Source organism: Ylistrum balloti, unplaced genomic scaffold, assembly GCF_031769215.1.
Source record: "Ylistrum balloti isolate Yb309-2 unplaced genomic scaffold, AGI_CSIRO_Ybal_v1 Utg369926, whole genome shotgun sequence".
Taxonomy (NCBI): Eukaryota; Metazoa; Mollusca; class Bivalvia; order Pectinida; family Pectinidae; genus Ylistrum; species Ylistrum balloti.
In genome coordinates this window covers 959,136-980,473 of record NW_026782041.1, presented here as the reverse complement: position 1 = coordinate 980,473, position 21,338 = coordinate 959,136, and the positions used below count along the sequence as shown (strand labels likewise).

The following is a 21,338-nucleotide window of genomic DNA, read 5'->3' as shown; positions in this document are numbered from 1 at the left end:
TTTTTTGACAAAACTAGAAAGAATTTCTCCTCAGAAGCATGAAAATAGAATTACCTATTACAGTAGAATAAACAACATTCTACATAATCCAAAGAAAATTAATGAAGAGACAGACAGAAAGATAAATCACCTGATCTAGTAATGGAAAGCCCTATGATATCAAAGTCAGCTTTTATAATTAGGAAACATAATCATGGTTTACAAAATTGTAATTACTGATAATATGAGATCAAGACTGTATAACAATTTCCCAGAAAATTACATCTATTTTCTTCCAACTTTTCCAAAGTCTGCAAAAACTTGAACCATGGAAAATACAAACATTTACAGAAGGTGATATACTGTACAACATAGAATAACAAGAGGCTCAATGGGCCTGCCGTGATTACTTCATATTCAATGCATTTCACATCTCTGTTATTCTAAGTTTTGGTTAATGAAAAGAAGTTGTTAAAGGATTTAACCTTTTGGTCCATCAGAGAAAGTCCTTTAAAGTTTTAAATAAATTTGACATCGGTAACCTTACTCTGCAAACTTTGTTTGGCTTCATACTAGGAACTTTTAGTCAAATATAATGATTCTTGGCTTCCTTTTTTTTATTGAGAAGTTGTTTGAACATACAAGTTGATATCAGAGTGACGGATAGAGGGATGACTGACAATACACCAAGGCATAAAATTACTGTAACATGACATTGTATAAAAGTACATGTATGTAGTCAACACTTACTGTTTAACTATGACAGGGTGGATCTGTCCAGGGTAAAATTGATACATCTCCAGTACATCATTCAGGTGCTACAATACATTCAGAAAGACTCTTAACAAGGAAGTTGGAGTAAGTATGAAATATATCAAAAACAAATATGTCATCCAGACTATCAACAAATATCATAGCCATAGCTGTAGATAGGACATTAAACAACATGAAACCAAACTACAATTTGCAAACATACATCTTTCAACAACTTAGGATGGCAGATAGATGACTAACATATATCAACTTACTTTTTTGTTGAACCATATAATCTAAACCTAAAATTATTTTGAGGACCTACTGTAATAGTTATTGTCCAGACTTACTCTTTTCACAGGAATGTAAGCCAGGGTTCCTGCCCCCAGTCCCTTAAGTGTGCCTAAAGCAAAATCCTTCTTCACCAACACAATTCTACAGTTGAGTTTCTGGTCAACCTTGAGCTGTGAGACAAAATACAGGAAGAATTAAAACAAAGCTAGAATAGCTATCATAGAAGAGACAAGAGATATAAGCTTGATGATCTGAAATGGATCTCATGCCATATATACTGTGATAAGTGAAGGGCAACATTGTACTATAGGAATCATAATGAATATTAGTCAAGTAGTATGTGTCCCCTATTAGTCCCTGCCAGCTATTACACTGTAATGATATATAAAATTGGTACTGCTTGGTGTTAATTTGAAAAACAAGACAAGAGTATCAGAAATACTGATGAATACTCTCCGAAATAAGATTTTAACAAAGGGAAATAACTCTGTAATTGAGGGGTTGCAGGTCCTGAATTTTGTACACTGCATATCATCTTATTGAGACAAATTTATACACCAAGCTTCATGATCCCTGTTAGACTGTGGATAAAGTTCTGAACATGAAAGAACAGACAGGAAGATGGACAGATGGATAGACAGACAAAGCGGCAACTATATGCTACCAGTGAACTTTTTCAGGGAAAATAAAAAGTAAACAATTAGTATGCCACTAACTGATTTTAATATAACAATGCAATACCTAAGTATGACAATCTAACAGTACACTTTCATCAACATTTTCTAGTAATATGCTATGGTTATTTGTTGTGTGTGAAGTTTAATCAAAATCCCTTAAAGAAAGAAGCTGTTAGAACTTGTCCTTGACCAAACAGCCCTGAAACTCAAGATGTTTCAGGAATATCAGTTTTTTAAAATTGTGTGAAGTTTGTTGAGATTGCTCAAGGAATGGGAACTGTTACATCATAAACAATGATTATCTAAACAACAGTAAAAGTGACCTTGACATGATAACCTTGACACATTTATTCATGATATTATGATGTTTTATAAGTATGTTAATCCCTCAAGGAATGCAGTTAGTAGAGCAATGACAAACTAAGGTGTTACATTGGACATATAGACAGGGAGGAAAACTATAATCTCCCTCTCCCCCTGGTAGGGGTAGGTGACTAATAATTATTATCATTTAGTTGTTAAGTCCACCCAATTCCATTGCAGATGCCTATACCTTGGCAGCTGGGGGACCTGTCCTGTTGATGAATCCCTTCACCACAGCCTTCAAGGTACAAAGCTCTAAACATTCTTCCTCTGTGTCTAGGTAGGTGATCAGCCCTTTCACCTTGTCTCCTATGTCCATATCTAAATCTGTAACAAAGTCCATCTCAATTAGAAAACACTTAAAAATTATCAGTGTGTGAAACAATGTTCTCTCAGACAGAATACAGACACAAAGTACCCACATTTTCCCTAGTAATTCTATCAACTTAATAACAAACATTACTGTTTTTGTTGTCTGTACAAATGATGATTTTGGTAATGTTACACCGAAAGCAGATCAGTCTTTGTGTTACTGGGAATATTTATCCTTCAAGATACCAGGTATTTTACAATACTGATAAACAGCACTTTAGACAGGTACAACTATAATATTTTACCACACATGTTAGAGCATGATCTGAAAACTATGCTAATTGGAAGTCTGGAATAGAAGACCCATTACATAAACTTTAATGAACGTCACTTACAATAATATAACATTTTACAGCTCTGTGTAATAATAAATTCTATCCTCAAAACCTTAATCTGATAATTTCTGTCACTTCTGTGGCTTTGACCCTAAATATTTCCTCCAACAATAAACTTACTATCTACGTTATGGTTTGTAATGATAGCTTTACAGCCACTGTCCAGCTCACACAGTCCACCAATCTCTGTGATCTTCATCACCTTGCCATCACAGACATCACCTACATGGTGCTTCCACAGGACCTTTGCTCCTGTCAAATAAGTTTGATGAATATTCAAGAATCATCTTTTCGAAAACACAAACAAAATTATTTCTCCCATTTCATATCTAGATCGCAATAACCCAAAGTAATTCGTTTTGTGAGTTATTTTTTTTATAAAAATAGCACTCCAAGCGTTTTGTAGTCAAGCTTCCCCATTAAGGAATTAAATCATTCACAGCAATGACTGTAGCCCTGTTTCTATAGCTGGAAATTTTAAACAAATATTATCTGCAGACAATTTTACATTATTATATGTGATGTGCCATAATGTTAAGAAAACATATATTCATACCATTAGCCTCTTTTGACATCTTTTGGACCATATCCATCTCCTTTAGTGTGTCTTTCAGCAGGTTAATTCCAATATCAGTATCACCATGGTAACAATCAGCCATTCGGAGGGAGGCTAGCATGCGTGACTTCTCTCTGTCCACCTGTAGGATCTTGGCACACACAGCTTGCCCCACAGAAAACAGGGCTGATACATTGCGAACTAAAGTGTCTGTAACATACTGAAATCAACATAATTGTAGTGACATTTAAAAGAATATTCAAATCAAATAATGAAATCACCCCATTTTAGATGTTTAATGATATTGTTTTTAAAAAATTATGTTTTCTACCTAAAGAGGATGAAATTAGTATATATCTCTAATTCCGCCTTGAATTCAGTTTTAACTAGTGTGTATATACCACATATGGTTTCCTCAATACTTTTATAATTTTTTTCTGAGAAACTGATCTAAATTTGACCCATTAAAGTCAATATGAAAGCCAATGTCAACACCTTCTTCATTCTGTTGCAAAAAAAAACCCAACAGAAAATGCAAGTATGTAAAGGTACACTTACTTTATTAGGTACTAATGCACTCATTCCTCCAGGAAATTCAACAAATACACCATAGTCCATCAGTCTTTTTATACTGCCTGCTAGTATCATACCAGGCTACAACACAAAATGTTGCATCCAATCATTTATCATCAAAGAGTCTAGATTGTGAAAATATAACATTAACAATTTAGATTTAGATAATACAATATGAATGTAATGACCTTCTTGCTACCAGTACAAAGTTTGTCAAACTTAACGTTACAATTCAATTTACTTAGAGTTCAAGAATAAGAATGAGTGTGAAATTGGGACAGGTGAGTTAAAATCCCAACTGGTTGAATATTTCCCAGTATATAGTGACATACTTGGATTCAATAAAACATTAAACTACATACCTGTAACTTGTCAAACTCAAACACAATCTGATCAGTATTGTCACACATAGACTTACGATGTGTCACTGTCTGTTCATTAGTTGAGGAATATATTAGATATCATAATAAGGAATTAGAAGATAGTGTTGTTTGACTAGCAATCTTTACTTTGTCCATACGTAGTGTTTAAACTTTCAGGTTTTGGTCTGGTTTTGTGGATTCAATATTTTCTTCTTTCTATTCTTCATGATGATAATACTGGTAGCATCAGCTATAGGGTAACATGTTTATACTTCATATAAAAAGATATGTCATCATTTCTTCTTTAGCCAAACATCACAAGACTGAAGAGTAATATGTGCTTAATTTAATCCAAAATGCCAGCCCTTACTCTAGCCCCAAATTGATGATTTTCATGGCTCATATTTTTTTCCCAATTAGTAGTTACTGTAGCCACAAATTTACAATATTTGTGAGACATACCATTACAGTGGTAACTAATTGGAATGAAAAACCTTACAGACTCAATAAAGTACATGTCAACAAGGATACAAGAACACTAGCTTTGCTGAGGTACATGAGTCCTTCAAGGGCGACGCCCTCTCTGTAATAAGTCATCAGTAGGTCACAGCATTCAAGACTGTCTGAAAGGTGATGACGAGGCAGGAAAGCTTCCACACCAGTGGGTTCTAACGTGACATTCACTCCAGTCTTTAACACTGACTTTACTTTTCCATCCACCAACTGTAAAAGTTATATACAGTTTTATTGACATTTTGATAATTTTTTTTGAAATGCTAGCCTCGCTGAATAAACTAAGTTTTATTTTTACTGATAGATATTGATGTCAAGGTTTGGTGTACAAACTTATGACATAATTAATCTAAAATTACAGATGTATGAGCATGAATATCAACTCTGTTAGAGTTAAATCATTCTTTTGTTAATGTAAGAAAATTAATTAACCAAACAGAATCACAATATGATCAAAAGGACCAGATAGTTAACACAATCTTGGCTCTTCTGTACATGCATAGTGCTTATTGTTGAAAATGAATAAGTGAATGGGGAGCATTGTGTAAAGTAATTTTCAAAAGGGAAGTATTATTATGTCAGTTAAGAAAACAGAAACAGCAAGGCATCAATAGCCATGTACTACAATAGTAACTGGATCAAACTTGATGATATTATTTTTAAATTGAAACAGTAAAATCATAAGAAACACTTTTACCATTGAAAGCATTCAAAGTTATTAATGAACAAACTTTTATCATCAAAACTGTTACTTATTTCTGAATATAGTATGTTTTCCTAGTGAAAATCAATCCTTATATCTGAAGTTCATCGATTTTTAAACCTGTCATTTAGGCCATTTAACAGCTATTATCAAACATTTCCCGTTGACCTCTATAGGTGTAACTCACCATTCCTATTTCAAAGTCATCCGGAACCTCCACAACTCTGTTTTTACCAAATGGTGTCAACTTAATTTGTGCACCCTGCAAGGGAAAAGCAAAAGGTCTAGATATTTTTTACTCAAACAGAAATGAAATTTAGATTTATCAAAACTCATGCATTTCTCAGATCTAAACATTTCTTATTGAATTAAACGAACGTCACAACAGCAAACAAAGATGGTCGAGTGGCACAGTGGTAAACTGCTTGCCTTTCACCTACAGGTACTCCACTTCCCTCCCTAAGTAAGACCCCTCGCATGCTTACATCAAAGCCAATAGAAGCGATTAATAAACTCTATTATATGTACCTTGTTTCACATTGTTGTAAAAATAAATAAAGTTTATAATTAAGAGCAAACAATCAATAATATGATTGTTCAAATATTGTTGTTCAACCTTTTCACGGACCATTGATGTGCTTGTCTCAAAGACCAGCCCACATCCTCAAATTGTCTCCCTTTACTTAGTATATAAGCCTGCCTTGTTCTCACCTCAAAGGAGAGAGTTACAATATTGCTCTCCTGGTCTCGATTCGACACTGTCACTGAACAGCCAAAAATAGTCTGGTTGTCTCCCTTGATTCAGACTTAAGTCTGCTGTGTTTAAGACTATTGCCCTCCTCGTCCCCATTCAACACTCACACTGAACAGCCACAACTAGTCTGGGTGTCTCCTTTGATTAAGACTTATGCCTGTTGTGTTTTAGACTATTGCCCTCCTCGTCCCCATTCAACACTGACACTGACTATCCACAACTAGTCTGGTTGTCTCCCTTGATTAAGACTTATGCCTGCTGTGTTTTAGATATTGCCCTCCTTGTCCCACGTTCAACACTGACACTGACTATCCACAACTAGTCTGATTGTCTCCTTTGATTTAGCATATAAGTCTGGTGTGTTCTAGACCATTTCCCTAAATATCCCAATTCAACACTAACCAGCCAACTATTCAAGTTGTCACCCTTGATTTAGCCTGTAAGTCTGATGTGTTTCTGACTTTTGCATTCCTTGTCCCAGTAAAACACTGACACTGACTGCAAGTCTTTTGTCTACTGACCTGGAGGGAAGTCTACTTATCTCCTTGTCAACATTCAACACTTGACAACAACTAGCCACAACTAGTCAGATTAACTCCCCTTTATTCAGTCTATAAGTCTGCTGTATACTCACCTTGAAGGAAATAGTTAGTCTACTGCTCTCCTCATCCCAATTCAACACTCGGCACTTAACCACTTGGCCCATGTAGAAGACTTTCTCTGGAAAAGGTATGTCCTCTTCACTAAGTTCTCTACGAGGCACCCATCCCTGTAAACAAAAGAATTATGTATTACTAAGCTGATTCCATAATGACTTCAATTATAAAAACATAACAATTTGATTCTGAAAATAATTTTATTAGTTCATGAAATAAACAAAAACTACAAAAATAAAAATATAAAAAATGCATCTGGAAAACCTATACTACATTAAACAAAGTGATATCTGAATTCCATTGACTTATTGTGATAAAATATTTGAAGGAACATAAAAACCACATGTTGCCTATAACTATCAGCAGCAAAGATATCTGTTTAAACAATGTTTCAATCTGAAACACTCTGCCTGTGGTAAGTACCAAATAAATTAGATGTTCACATCACACAAGCAACAGTTACACAACAGTATGGTCACAAGTTAAAGTATGAAGGAAAGAGACACAGAAAAGACTTTTAAATCTACTGATCACATTACACAATCCACTGATACAATACAGTAGGGTATATATGGAGTTCCTACCTTGATATTATTGTAGAAGGCAACCAGCACACCTTTGTCTGTGATTCTGCAAATAAACCCATCCAACAGTAGATCTGGTTCCAACTGGCTCCAACTTGTAAGGATGGGTAGTTTAGAATTAACTAAAGACTTCTTTCTGGTCAGCAACACCTGTTTCTTCTTGACATTCACCATTAAAACCTACAAACAAGTTAACAAAATCAGCAATGGTATTTAAATATCCCTTCAATTAATATCTATTTCTTTGGGGAATTTGGATATCAATAATTTTCAAAAAAGTTGGATCCTGACATAGGTTTCTGCATCCATGAGACTGATTTAAGATATTTAAGATAGATAGAAACTTTAATGACGTATAGATGGTTAAAGTATATTTCAAACAACCTAAAAGATACCTTACCTGGGGTAAATATTAATTGGAGCTCTCTGAAGTATATATTACCTGCAGTACATACTAGCTGAAGTACATATTAAGTGAAGTACACCTACTTTATCACTGAAAATCAGTCTATCATCTGATACATATTTAGACTATGACCTATGATGTTATATATTTAGACTAAGACCTATGATGTTATATATCTAGACTATGACCTATGATGTTATATATTTAGACTATGACCTATGATGTTATATATTTAGACTAAGACCTATGATGTTATATATCTAGACTAAGACCTATGATGTTATATATTTAGACGAAGACCTATGATGTTATATATTTAGACTAAGACCTATGATGTTATATATTTAGACAAAGACCTATGATGTTATATATTTAGACTATGACCTATGATGTTATATATTTAGACTATGACCTATGATGTTATATATTTATACTATGACCTATGATGTTATATATTTAGACTAAGACCTATGATGTTATATATTTAGACTATGACCTATGATGTTATATATTTAGACTATGACCTATGATGTTATATATTTAGACTAAGACCTTTGATAAAACAGATATAAAACTTCTGTAAGGTATGATAGTACTCACCCTACACTTAATGGTAGTTTCTGGAACAAACTTTTTACCCGGGTATTTCAACGGGAAGTCAGCTAGATGGAGATTTGGGATGAAACCAGACAGGCTTTTGGTGATTTTGACCGACACACCTTTTTCATGGATTTGATGAACTGTACACTGGAAAAGAAATAATTTATCATAGGACTGTTTCACATGACTGTCGTGTGATATACTGAGTAAACCCATTCCTAATTAAAAGTATAAATACCTGTATTATATCTATATAGATATCAACATGTACATATTTTGGTTTTTTTAGGCTGCCAGGGTTGAAGGGTTCAGCCCTGGAAGAATAAGTTGTCTCCTCATACGAGGGGTTGAATATGTCACTCACTTCCATTCCATTAATATAATTATGTTTATTTATCACATTTTACATTAAATATTTTGAAATCATATTCATATTGAATTATTTAGAAACATGTGTTTATGAGTACATTATCATTAATTGACTTGTGTATTCACTCATATAATTCTAAATAACCACACAGTCATTCAAAGACTAAAAAAATGACAATAGATATAAAACCCACATGACTTAAAAATGACAAGAAAAACATAACAGTATCAGTATTTGATCACCTTACAATTTACATTTCATGAAACAAGTCACAGAATTTTTCCTGTTAGCTCAGCCAGAATTACTTAGGAAGTAAAATTCTTCAGACAGCTGATTTTTGTATAACATTGTGCAGGATATCAACTGCTTCCCTATCTTTTCCCATGAACCTCTAAAGTTGATAAAAACAGCTATTATTCATTATGTACAGTTTACCCTTCTTCATCAGAACACTCAATTTTTTTTTAAACTATTGAATTCTCAACAACTTTTAAACACTGGCAAAAATGTCTTGCTTTGTTCATTTACCTACGTCTTCATTAATCATTTAACTTACGAGGTAGATTAATAACCAAGACTTTTAAAACATTTTTATACAAGCAGTCTAGAGAGCAATATAAACTCACCTCAAGAACTGTCCCCGGCAGTATGTCTTGAAACTGTAAAAAGTTTGTCAGGATAGACCTACCAAAGAAACATAACTTAAACATGAAAAGTGAGTTTTATAAAGATCAAATTTTTAATTTCCACTTGAGCCAGTAAAAGTTGTATATGATAATATGTACCAAGTTATTTTGCATGAGTTCTGGATCATTTATCAAAAAACATCTGTATATAATATGGTCATATAGAAACAGAATAAAAGACTTACTCCCTCAGACTGACTATAACCAGGTTGTCTACGGGGTTGAAATCCATTATACGACACCTAGAATGATAAATATCACAAATTACTTGTACGCTTTCTCTGGGCTTTGTATTAGGGGTATACAAATACTGTAAAATCATATATATATGTGGGGTTCAATTCTCGTGCTTTTTTCGTGGATAAATATATCTCAATAATCTATTTATAGCAATGTTGACATATTAATTTGTGGATAAATGTAACAAAATAAGGGTCATTATGTTATAACAATACATAATATTTTACTAATGATAAATATTTTAATTATAATGTTAGATAAGCATGAGACATAAATAGTGGTGTTGAGTCATTCAATGTATCGAACAGCCAGCTGAGAGGTGTTGATACACTTTGTACTGGTGTAAATTAGGTAAAGTAGCATCTATTTATCTATGGTCAGCAAGTCACGAACAGAGTGTTATAGTGAGACAAGACATGTAGACACTTGCTGATGGACATTTATGTTCAGTGAGTGACAGAGATGCGGCCTGAGAAATTTATGGTCGAACATTAAAAGTAAAGACATTTTGGGGGATGATTTTGCTGCGAAATTTAGGGGATACATCATCCTTTTCCTTGGATGCATAAAAGAAAGGCCGCTCAGCTAGGTTGATCAGTATTAGACTAACAGGCTAACTCAAAACCAATTAGCTCTTTGTCTGTGCTCCGCTCCATTATTTGGGCTGTGATAATGAGAGCATATTATTGTGCTGTAACCACTGAATAATTAAAGTTTATTAATTGAAACCTGGATGTTCTGTTCTATATATATGACTCACAGTGGTATATAAAAAATGTCCATGAAATCAACAAAATTCAAACTCCCAAAAAAATTAATGATATTATAGTAAGAAAACCAAACTTTGATAACTTGATAACATACTTATATTGCTAACTTTTCTTGCTTTTATTTATTCAGAATCTCATGATCACATTTTCTGTTGCAAGTTGCCTTATAGATACTACCACATGACAAGTTGTTTACAGTGTATGAAGGTTATTGAGTCAGTGTCAATTTGACAATTCCTCACTATCACTGTAAGAAGCAAATATTGAAACAATCTTAAACCATCAAATGATATCTTTATAACTGACACTAAATACACTACATACATAATTTGAGATAATAACAGAATGACATGACAAGCATTACAATTGAAAATATCAGTTAAACAAAGCATAATATAAGTTTTCCTTACGTGTGTGTGTCCTTAATTCTGAAGAGGTCTTTAACGTTTTCCACTAATTTGTCATGAAGATTTGGAATCTGAAAAAATTGCAATAGCGAACATGTTATCACCTAATCTACATGTGATATATCCAGAGAATCAATTCACCCATGTAATATTTTTGTGAATATATCACCAGTGTAATACATCCTGGAGCAAATTTTCATTTGCTGCATTCAACTTCCCCTAAAACTATTATTTTATTTTTTTGTTTATGTTTTAATGTTTTAATTAGACTTACATCACAGAAGGCTTTCTTCCCATTTTCGAGAGAAAAGTGAACTCCAACATGACTGTCAACTTTGCTCACAGTTGCATTCGTAAGGATGTCTCCACGCTGAAGTGATCCAAACTGATTCTCTATGGCAACCCCAGAGTAATTAACCAGGTGAGGAAGTGCAGAAAGGGAGACAATCTTTGTACTCAAGTTAACATACAATACAACAGCTCCAATCTGAAAAATATTTAGGAATTATTTGTTTTGCATTTCAAATAGATTAATCATAATGAATTGCAAAGTTGTCGTGACAACAAAAGTTAAGTATAGTCAAACAAGATGGTCATCAAAAATAGCAAATATTGCTGATCATACAAAAAGTAGTGGCATGATATTAGTTTATTAACATCTTTATTTCTCTTGGCCTTATAAAAATGTTCATGTTCCTGGTCATAAGTGATTTCCTAACCCACATACCTCAGAATGAGTCTTGTAAGTAGTGGCAGACTTTGGAAGATGAGAACAATGAATATGTCCACTGAACTGAAGAAATTTGACCAGGAGACTATCCTCATCAACCTACAATTCATCAAAGTATGCATTACATATATGTATTCCAGCTCTCAAAATGAAACACTTTCAGCAAAACCAAATTTGCTAAAAAACAATATAAATAAAACTTTATTCAGAATCTGCAAAATAAAAAAGCAGAAGAAACACAAAAAGAATTAATACAGAAAGTTCACAATTCTGTCACGCTTCAATAATTTACAGCCTTATCATGTCAGTTATGTGAATTATGTTGTTTAAACACAAATATACGCCCTTTAGAATTCTGGAGATTTATCCTTGTACGATCAGTTGTCAGATCAGGAAACAATGTAACATGTAGGCGAAAACTTAAAGGGTTTGCCACTAAAATGTTTGTTTAGCTGCAGTTTGAAGGAGTTTAGGCTTTCTGCAGATATCATTTCTCCCAGTAGACTGTTCTAAAAATCTACAACTCTGTTATTCAATATTATCTCAGTTAACAGTAAATTATAGTCCAACAGTTATATAAAGTGCTACAAGCTTTGTTCATACTGAAACACATAAGCTGTTCACTTGATTTAATATTTCACGTTTGTCCTGGTTTGTACACTGGTATTAATGCATGTCTATCAGTTAGTATCCTTTTGTTTAAATACTTCATGCTACCTTTATTAACAGTGAATATAGCAAAATTTAACCCCCAACAGTTATTGCCTACTATACATCTTAACTAAACCACTGTACATTACATTATGTTTTACCTTAGTTATGTTGGCTTTGACTTTCATTCCTGGGAAAATACATGTTAACGGCAGTCTCACAGAGCTCTCCAACTGTAACAATACCAATCATGCAAACTGATGTGAAAAATTTTAAATGCCACAAATACCACTGTAACTTGTAAGAAAACAGAATACAATTGTGTCATACAAAATATTATAACTTTAAGGTGTTTTATTATTTCAATATCAATAAATGATTCACCTGTGAACAAACTTTTGATTCAAACTCAGATCAGTGTACAACTTCAATGTTTCAAAGGTATATATTGAAAGACACTGTGATAATTCAATGCTAAATAATTTCTTAATCCCTACAAACTAAAAGCTCTACTATAAGACGGACTTGTTTTAACTGATGGTCATTCATATGCTAATTTTCAGCTAAACCTCAGCTGACTTACCTGTGCTTTAGCAACCTTTTCCGGGTCTATTGAGACATTGATCACTCGTAAACTCTCTCTGACCACTCCTGATCCATCTGTGGTCACTAAGCAGCAAACCGCTTCACCAACGTGAAGAGCTTCCCCTGTCATATTCATATTCATTATTGTAGTATTTTTCCCCATTATATATCCCATAATTAGCCATAAGATATATTTTCCTTAAAGTCAAGGAATTGTTTTATTGCACCTAATACAGTTTACAGACTATGCTTTTAATACAGCAATGAATATGGGTGGTCTTTACACAAGACATGGACTTCAGGGGTAGAAACAGAAAATAGAAAACAAGTGTTTTTTCTTATGCATCAGATCAAATTTCGGTTTAATCAAAATGAAATTTTGTTTTATCAACTTTAAATATTTAATTAAAATACTATAGATAAAACCATTCCTTATTGATTCTCAAAAAAATTGGGATGGACACAAAGTTTTAGGGCTAGTTGGATTTAATAGCAGAAATACACATTAAATTTCTAAGCCTCATTCACTTGTGATGTGATTTTAATTACAAGTAAATAATCCTCAGATTTAGATATACAACACAGGATTTGCACTGAGTATTTTACAAACAGGGTTGTTTTTTGCAGAATGAATGGGATATTCCTGTATAGTTATAAACAGAATTTTAAATAAATAACTGGGGTCCTTTTTAATTTCTATGCTTTGCAGAATAGTTGTTGATATGTAAACCAACTTGATAAGTCTAATAAATGTTCTACCATTGTTGTAATTTTCAGCATCTGCATGGTTCAGAAAGGCCCGTGTTCCACTTATACCAATGTCAACCACATAACCATGATCTTCCAAACTCTGGATACAGCCATGTAGTACCTGTAGGAAAATAACACATTTCTCTTAGAAAGTCACTTTTCCTGGGAAAAATAAAACAATTTTTCCACAAAATCTTTCCAGAACTTGATAATAATTGTAGAGGTATGAGATTTCTGTGATACAATATTTTCAGTGTTACAAAAATCAGTGAGTATTACTCTACAAAGCAAATGTATTTTTAGTGAGAATGCATACAGAAGGCCTATTTCACTGAACCTTCAAATATCATTCTTTCAGTAAGGGAATTCGCCCTAAAAATGATATTATCTACATAGAGTAACTCTGTAAACAGTTATCTAAAAGCACTTACCAAATCCTTTATGATGTGACTGGCTACCATTCCCTCATTTACCTCTCTTGGATTGATGGTTAATTTGAAGTCATGCTTTTTCTTAGCAAGTGACTGCTCAACTACCTTGCAGGGCAGTAACTGGCCAACATGGAACATTTCATGGAGGCTTGGTACCTCCTGGACCACAGTAAAAAGACAAACATCATAGTGTAAGAAACCACTTATCTATACACATGTTTACCTAATCAGGGCTCCAACTGACCCTGACATAGTTTTGATTTTATAAAACTGATTTTAAAAAGACATGTTTCTTATATGCTATTGCTTTTGACTCTCGAATTGGAGAAATAGGTGCTTTGATTTTTTAAATCAGTACTGGTCAAATAGAACCCGTTCCTAACAACTATTCTAATATACTTGTATAATACATGGTAACTTTACCTAAATAATAATTCTGTATCATTAAAGAGTACAGTGCTCATTAATATATCATCTTAAGAGTAAATGTTATGATAGTTTACATGATTTCATTGCAAAACTCTGATATGGGTGGTCAGGAGGCATAATAGTAATGCAATAGCCTGTCACCTTGACGACCTGGGTTTGATTCCCATAACAGATGTGAAAAGGTATGTTATCATCTGAATGACCACATAGATTTCCCTTCCACAGGTACTCTGGATTCCACCGATAGTAAAGAAAGTCCCTATGTTTGACTAATCTAAATTGGAAAATTATTTCCCTGTTGTTTTAAAATATAAAAAGTTTAATTCTGAACATTCACAGATAATTATAATCTAGGTTCAAATCAAATAATGGAATAGTACTACAATTTTGTTGATCTCATGGTATTGCAAACACTACAATGCAACAAGTTTAGTTTGAGTAATTTACCAGAGTATTGGCAGATCCGTTGGAGGCATTCTCTGTAAGTTTTTGAAGAAGCTCTGTGTAAGTATCGGAGATGTGAGTGATTAGAACCGAGCCTGACAAGCCATTAGGAAGTCCCACACACAATGAATAGTCTTCCACACGTGTAACACATCCCATCAGGAGCATCCCACTGCTCACCATCTATAAATGTTATATAACACACTTTTACATTTACTGCAATATTTTGAACATTGCCTTCACCAAATATTTGACTTATTTTGTCTTCAATGAGTCTCTTAACTTCATAACACTAATGAATCTATATATATATTTACTATCTTTTATTACCATAAGAATATTTATATTTTATATGATTTAATATTTCTTTTTATAACTACATATACTATCACATATTATGATGTAAGACATTTTTATTAAAACCAGATCTTAATCCTTTATATGATACTCATGACTCAAAGAGAATCATAGTGAATCAAGATCTGGTTATGCCTGGTAATCAGATATTTTTTCAGCATAATTTTAAAAGCTTCTTTTGTAATTCTGGCAAGATTAAAATGTAAAACCTTTTTATTTCAACAGTACTTACATTTTTCTTTAATGCACATGTTCTCCCTACAATTTTTTCAAAATTATTTGTTTGTCGGGTCACTTTCACTTTCTTTGCAAATTCTTTCTTTCGCTTTTTCTTTGGCGTTTCTGATTCTTCAGACTGAAACACAACAACAACATACTTCTAAAACATTACGCACTAGATTACATTGTTTTATTACCCAGATGAATGTGATTTACAGCCATACAAAATATAATATCCACTTACAAATGAAAATATCTACAAGAATTCTGAGTGGAGGCTTTCATTATTCTCTAGTATACAAACAGGTTCTAGCCACACATTTCTACTTTAGTGTACAGTACTGGACAAGTGGGCATTTGCATTTATAATAATTATAAAGGTTTATTAATTTTAATGTTAATTTTTTTTCAATTCAAATTATCTATTACTAATAAAAAGCATATTTACATCACAGAAGCGAAGGACAATTTTACCCTTCATGCAAGCAGATTAAAAGACACTTACATGGAAAAGGTCCTCATCTTCTTTCAGTACTAGCTCAGAAACTTTTTTTGTTCTTTTGGTGCCACCCCCTCTTGGAAAATTTTCTTCCATTTTGTTTGACTTACTTTATATCACTGAAATGAAAGCATTTGACTATACAGCATGTATATGTAACATAACAGGGAAGTATACATTCCGGCCATGAAAGGAAATTAAATGAACCATAGTCTCTTAAACAATCCATTACTCTGTCGATATATATGATGTATCTGAGCTTAAGAGGCGTCTTTCAACAAATAAGTGATGTTATTTATACAAGCCATACAGACATGTTTCTTTCATAATACCCCAACTATGAAACATATACCAATCTCAACTCTCGAGCTTTAATCTAAGCTCAAATACCAATGTATTTTATTGATAAAAATTGTAATTTGTAACAGGACTGGGGAAAACATATTTATATCAAATGTTCCAACAGGAATATAACCAATATCATGGTCACCAGAGTGACAATCTACAGATCTACCAACTGAGCTGAAGAAGTATGCACCTTCAGTCAATATCAGATCTAAATCATACGGGAAATGACTGGTAAAAGCATTGGTCGCTTATTTCCGATTTCATAAGTAACACTTGAAAGACTTTCTGATGACCAGACGATCCAGACCTTAACGTTAGCTAATAAAACTGTTAAAGTTTCGAAAGAGGGTGACCACGTGTTTTTGTTTACATCAATGAAGCAAATCATTCTGAACCAATACTCGATATCACCTCGGTATCAATCTTGACGAAGTAGACTTAATGGATCTTCCAAACAACAAACTACAAGTTCATTATCCTTCCATCTTGTAAAGACTATATTATGTCTGGTAAAATGACTGGTACTTACATCACACAGGAAAATATTCCACGCCATTTTAAAACATTTCGTAGACGATGATTTAGATCTGGATCACGAAGATACTTCAGCATTTTTCTAATATCCGAAATATCACAGTAATTAATATCCGGCTTATCTCATAATAGGTCACATAAAATTGTTTTATTTTTTGTTTGTTTTTTTTACTCTTATTTTGTTTTTCTCTCTTTTTCACTTCAGCTCTGTGCTATATTTTGGTAAAAATAAATGCATCGAAGAACTAAAGGGAAATTTCCGGAATAAATACCGAACAAAAAGTTAAGTTTATTCCGGTGCAGGACTGTTGTAGTCCTCTATACCAGGCTCCATAACAAAAAAAAAACTGTAACTTCTGAGTATAAAATAAAGCATTCAAAATAAAATTTACAGTTCTGTTTTCCATATATAAATTATGTTATTTCGGCTTTGTAGTTATATACTAGTTCTTGATTATTCCAGTGATTATCTATGGCGTTTTTGAAAGCATTTACACTGGGTGCGGATACTATTGATTCTGGTAGACTGTTCCATATCTTGACAGTTCTTATATAGAAATTGTTTTTCCGTAATGTGCATGTTGCTCTCTTGGGATATATCTTCTTTGAGTTTCCTCTGCAACTATGTCTTTGTGATGCTTCCTCCCATAAAGATAAGGCATTGCAGCATTCCTTGTTGTATACACCGTTTACTATCTTGTATAGCTCAATCATATCTCCCCTTGCCCTCCGAAAGGCCAATGTTGGCAATTTTATTTTTTTCAGTCTATCCATATAGTCCAGATCCTTCATGCCTGGAAGACATTTTGTCGCTCTGCGTTGGACTCCCTCTATCATATCTACATGTTTACATAGATATGGGGACCACACTGGACTAGCATAATCCAGCTGATACCGTACTAGACATTTATATAGAGGTACAAATGATTTTAGGTCCATAAATTGAAATGTTCTTCTTAGGAGAGCAAACATAGAGTTTGCTTTCTTAACTTTTTGGCATATATGTTTATCGAATGAAAGATCTGAGTCTATGGTCACTCCAATATCTTTTTCCTTAGTTGTTTTTTGAAGGTTTCTTCCTTTGAGGTTGTATGATAAAGGTGTTCTTGGTCTTTTGATGTTTCCTTTCCAATTCTCATATGCTTACATTTGTCCGGATGCATTCTAAGTAACCATGTATCACTCCAGTTACACATAATATCCAGGTCTTCCTGTAGCTCAATGCAGTGGTTTTTGTTCTCTATTATTTTAAATATCTTTGTGTTGTCTGCAAAGAGGTACATATCCGATTTGACAACATCTGGCAGATCATTTATGAATATTACGAATAGTATCGGCCCTAAGACTGATCCTTGTGGAATACCTGAAGTTGCATTGCCCCATTCAGAGTCTTCCCCATTCACTGAGACTTTATGGCTTCTGTTTGTCAGGAATGATGATATCCAAGAGGTTCATTGTTTCGAGAAGTTATACGACTTAAGTTTGCTGATTAATCTATTATGTGGTACAGTATCGAAAGCCTTTTGATAATCCATGTAGACACAGTCAATAATTTTACCATTGTCTAGGGCTTCTGTCCACTTGTCCATCACCTCTAATAGTTGGAGACAGGTTGATCTTCCAGATATAAAACCGTACTGTTTTGGTGAGAAGTAGTTGTTTTCTCTCATGAAGTTTGTGATATGTTACAATTGTTTCCAAAACTTTACATGGAACAGAGGTTAGACTGACTGGTCTATAATTTCCTGCCATGCATTTGTCCCCCTTCTTGTATATTGCACAGACCTGAGCTTTTTTCCATTCGTCTGGCAGTGTTCCCTCGGATAGCGTTTGATTGAAAATCTCTGTCAGTGGACCCGATATTGATGATGCGATATTTTTTAGGTACGTAGGGTGGAGACCGTCTAGTCCAGGTGATTTTTCTGGTTTGAGTATCCTCAATAGCTGAAAAACAGTTTCCTCCTTCACCTCGAGTCTAGACATTTCTTCTTTGATGGGTTTTTGACATAGTTCTGGTGAGTTGCCTTCATGTTCTTTTACAAAAACGCTGCTAAAAAAATTACATAGGATATTTGCTTTGCCTTTGTCTGTTGTTATTTTGACTGATTTATTGTCCTCTGGATCTGAATATAAATCTCCGATATCAGATTTAATTGTTGATTTTGACTTAATGTAGTTCCAAATTACTTTCGGATCGGTTTTTGCCTTTGCTGCAATATTCATTTCGTACTCTTTTCTGGCTTTACGGGTTATTTTATTTTATTTTTTTTTACTTTATTCCGTATTCTGTTATATTCCTTGCGTAGTTCTTGATCCTTACTCCCAGTTACTTTTCTGGACAATGAGTGTTTCTTTCTGATGGCGTCTAGTGTTTCTTGATTTGCTGGAAAGCTGTGTCTATTGTTTCTTCCTATAGTTATAATTTTAGTTGGAACAAATTCCTCTTCTATTTCCTTCAGGGTTTTCTTAAATCGTTGCCAGTTCTCATCAACAGTATCTGTCGGTTTTATTATTTCTCTCCAGTTTTTATTCCCTAGCTTCTCATTAAAAATTGTGTAGTTAGCTACTTTGTAACATAATTTCTTTTTTCGTTGCAGACTTAAGTTGATATTGCATAATATATGAAACAAAAGTGTGCTGTGATCACTTTTGCCAAGTGCACTCTGGTATTCTATTGTTGAGAGTGAGTTTTCATCTTTTGTTATAACCAGATCAAGGATGTGTGGATTATCCCTCCCTCTCCATCTAGTTGGCTGATTGACATGTTGAAAAAGAAAGTTATCTTGAAGTTTTTGTGTGAATTTAAATTCATGTGTTTCTGTGTTTTCTCCGTTGGTGTTCCAGGTCTCCCAATTTATTCCTGGGTAGTTGAAATCACCCATTATTACGAGTTTTTCGTGCCCTTTACCAGCTGCTTCTTCAAGTAAGTCTAGTAAGGCATAGTTATTCTCATCAGACGTTGATGGTGACCTGTATATTAGACCTAGAAGAATAGATTTATTTTGTTCTGTCCGTATTTGTAGAAACAAATTTTCTTGGAACTGTGTACTCATTACTACTTCATTCGCATCCAGTTCTTTGTTGACTAGGATTAATATGCCTCTTCCCTGATCATTTTCCACGTTTTTACTAAAATTGCTATAATTTTGGTTCCCTTCTATACTGAATTCTGATGCGTTTAGACTACAAACACGGTTTTTTGCCTTCACTTCTGTGATTCCTATTACATCTGGGTTTTCTTTGTTTACTCTAATACTCAATACAGACATTTTGTTTTTAAGCTGATCTGCATTTGTATATAGACATTTTAAATCTTTTATTATCTTTAATTTACGTTTGTTCTTTTTTGTAATTCTATGTGCTGTGTTCCCTATGGTTGCAGGTTTCTTGATTATACGGTTGTGGTTCGAATTCTGATTATTTTCCTGGCCCAAAGTGGGCCGCGGACTTTGAAAGTGAATTCCCCCGATGATTTCTGCTCTCTTTTTTCTTTGGTTACTCTCCATAATTCCTTTTCGTGTTCCCTTTCAGCCTTTGTTAAGTCGTTACTGATTCTTACGCTTTTAAATACATTTTCCTCGCGTGAATTCTTAATATTTTTGAACAGAGTTCTTTTTATTTCCAGACTCCCAAGTGATACTAGCAGTGGCCTATCTTTTCGCTCCTTGTCAGCTGACTTGTCTTTTTGGTAGTTCCCTATTCTCACAGACTTAAGTACTACTGTTTCACTTGTGTTGACTCCACATTTCTGGAGTATCTTGTTGGTGAATTCTTTATCATGCTTATCTCTAGCATTCTTGTCTCTATCATCGCACTCGGGTACGCCAAAGATTACTAGGTTTCGCTCCCTTGATTTCCGTTCGTTAATTTCAGACATGATGTTAGTAATATCTGGTTCCGTTTGTGCAGCCTTCAGTGTCATATTTGACTGTGGCTTTGGCCACTCTTGTGGGTTCAAGCTTGGTTTAGCTTCTCTAGATTCCCTGATTATTCTTCTAACTGTCTCCTCATCACATTTTTTCGTAATCGAGTCCTCCAGAGTCGATATTCTTCCCTCGTACTCCTTCATAATATCCTGACATCACTCCTCAATTTTTAAATCAGTAATAATGTTTTTCTGTACAACTTCCTTGCAAGCAACACAGAACCACATTGAATCTGATTTCTGTAGAAACCTGTATTCATCGTCAGATTTTCCCAGGCACCTCGTGCAGAAATGTGAGGTACATCGTTCACATTCCAGCATTTTCGCGTCCGGAGTGGTTATTGCCACGTATGTGTCAATAACCACTCCTTTTGTGCCACGTATTTGATTTTCGTTAATATGTATTATTTATCAATAATATTGCATATACTTATTCATTTAAGTAATGGTTCAAATATTTTGGTCGAAAACTGTGATCAAATG

The 21,338-nt window shown here is 33.8% G+C and overlaps 1 protein-coding gene across 1 annotated transcript in view; it reads right to left on the bottom strand.

The window, feature by feature from the left end:
* LOC132546999 (protein RRP5 homolog) overlaps positions 1 to 16,144 on the bottom strand; it is a 33,163-nt gene extending 17,019 nt beyond the window's left edge. The window contains exons 1-24 of the mRNA XM_060210735.1: positions 16,055 to 16,144; positions 15,563 to 15,685; positions 14,977 to 15,156; positions 14,101 to 14,259; positions 13,679 to 13,790; positions 12,918 to 13,042; positions 12,496 to 12,567; positions 11,681 to 11,782; positions 11,228 to 11,440; positions 10,957 to 11,024; positions 9,722 to 9,778; positions 9,477 to 9,534; positions 8,481 to 8,627; positions 7,475 to 7,654; positions 6,869 to 7,003; positions 5,668 to 5,742; positions 4,796 to 4,987; positions 4,265 to 4,333; positions 3,888 to 3,983; positions 3,330 to 3,549; positions 2,894 to 3,025; positions 2,257 to 2,393; positions 1,083 to 1,196; positions 730 to 797 (exon numbers count right to left, since the gene is read on the bottom strand). Of these exons, the coding sequence (XP_060066718.1) occupies positions 730 to 797; positions 1,083 to 1,196; positions 2,257 to 2,393; positions 2,894 to 3,025; positions 3,330 to 3,549; positions 3,888 to 3,983; positions 4,265 to 4,333; positions 4,796 to 4,987; positions 5,668 to 5,742; positions 6,869 to 7,003; positions 7,475 to 7,654; positions 8,481 to 8,627; positions 9,477 to 9,534; positions 9,722 to 9,778; positions 10,957 to 11,024; positions 11,228 to 11,440; positions 11,681 to 11,782; positions 12,496 to 12,567; positions 12,918 to 13,042; positions 13,679 to 13,790; positions 14,101 to 14,259; positions 14,977 to 15,156; positions 15,563 to 15,685; positions 16,055 to 16,144 (2,924 nt within the window). The remainder of the gene's footprint in view (positions 1 to 729; positions 798 to 1,082; positions 1,197 to 2,256; positions 2,394 to 2,893; positions 3,026 to 3,329; positions 3,550 to 3,887; positions 3,984 to 4,264; positions 4,334 to 4,795; positions 4,988 to 5,667; positions 5,743 to 6,868; positions 7,004 to 7,474; positions 7,655 to 8,480; positions 8,628 to 9,476; positions 9,535 to 9,721; positions 9,779 to 10,956; positions 11,025 to 11,227; positions 11,441 to 11,680; positions 11,783 to 12,495; positions 12,568 to 12,917; positions 13,043 to 13,678; positions 13,791 to 14,100; positions 14,260 to 14,976; positions 15,157 to 15,562; positions 15,686 to 16,054) is intronic.
* Positions 16,145 to 21,338: the final 5,194 nt, after the last annotated feature.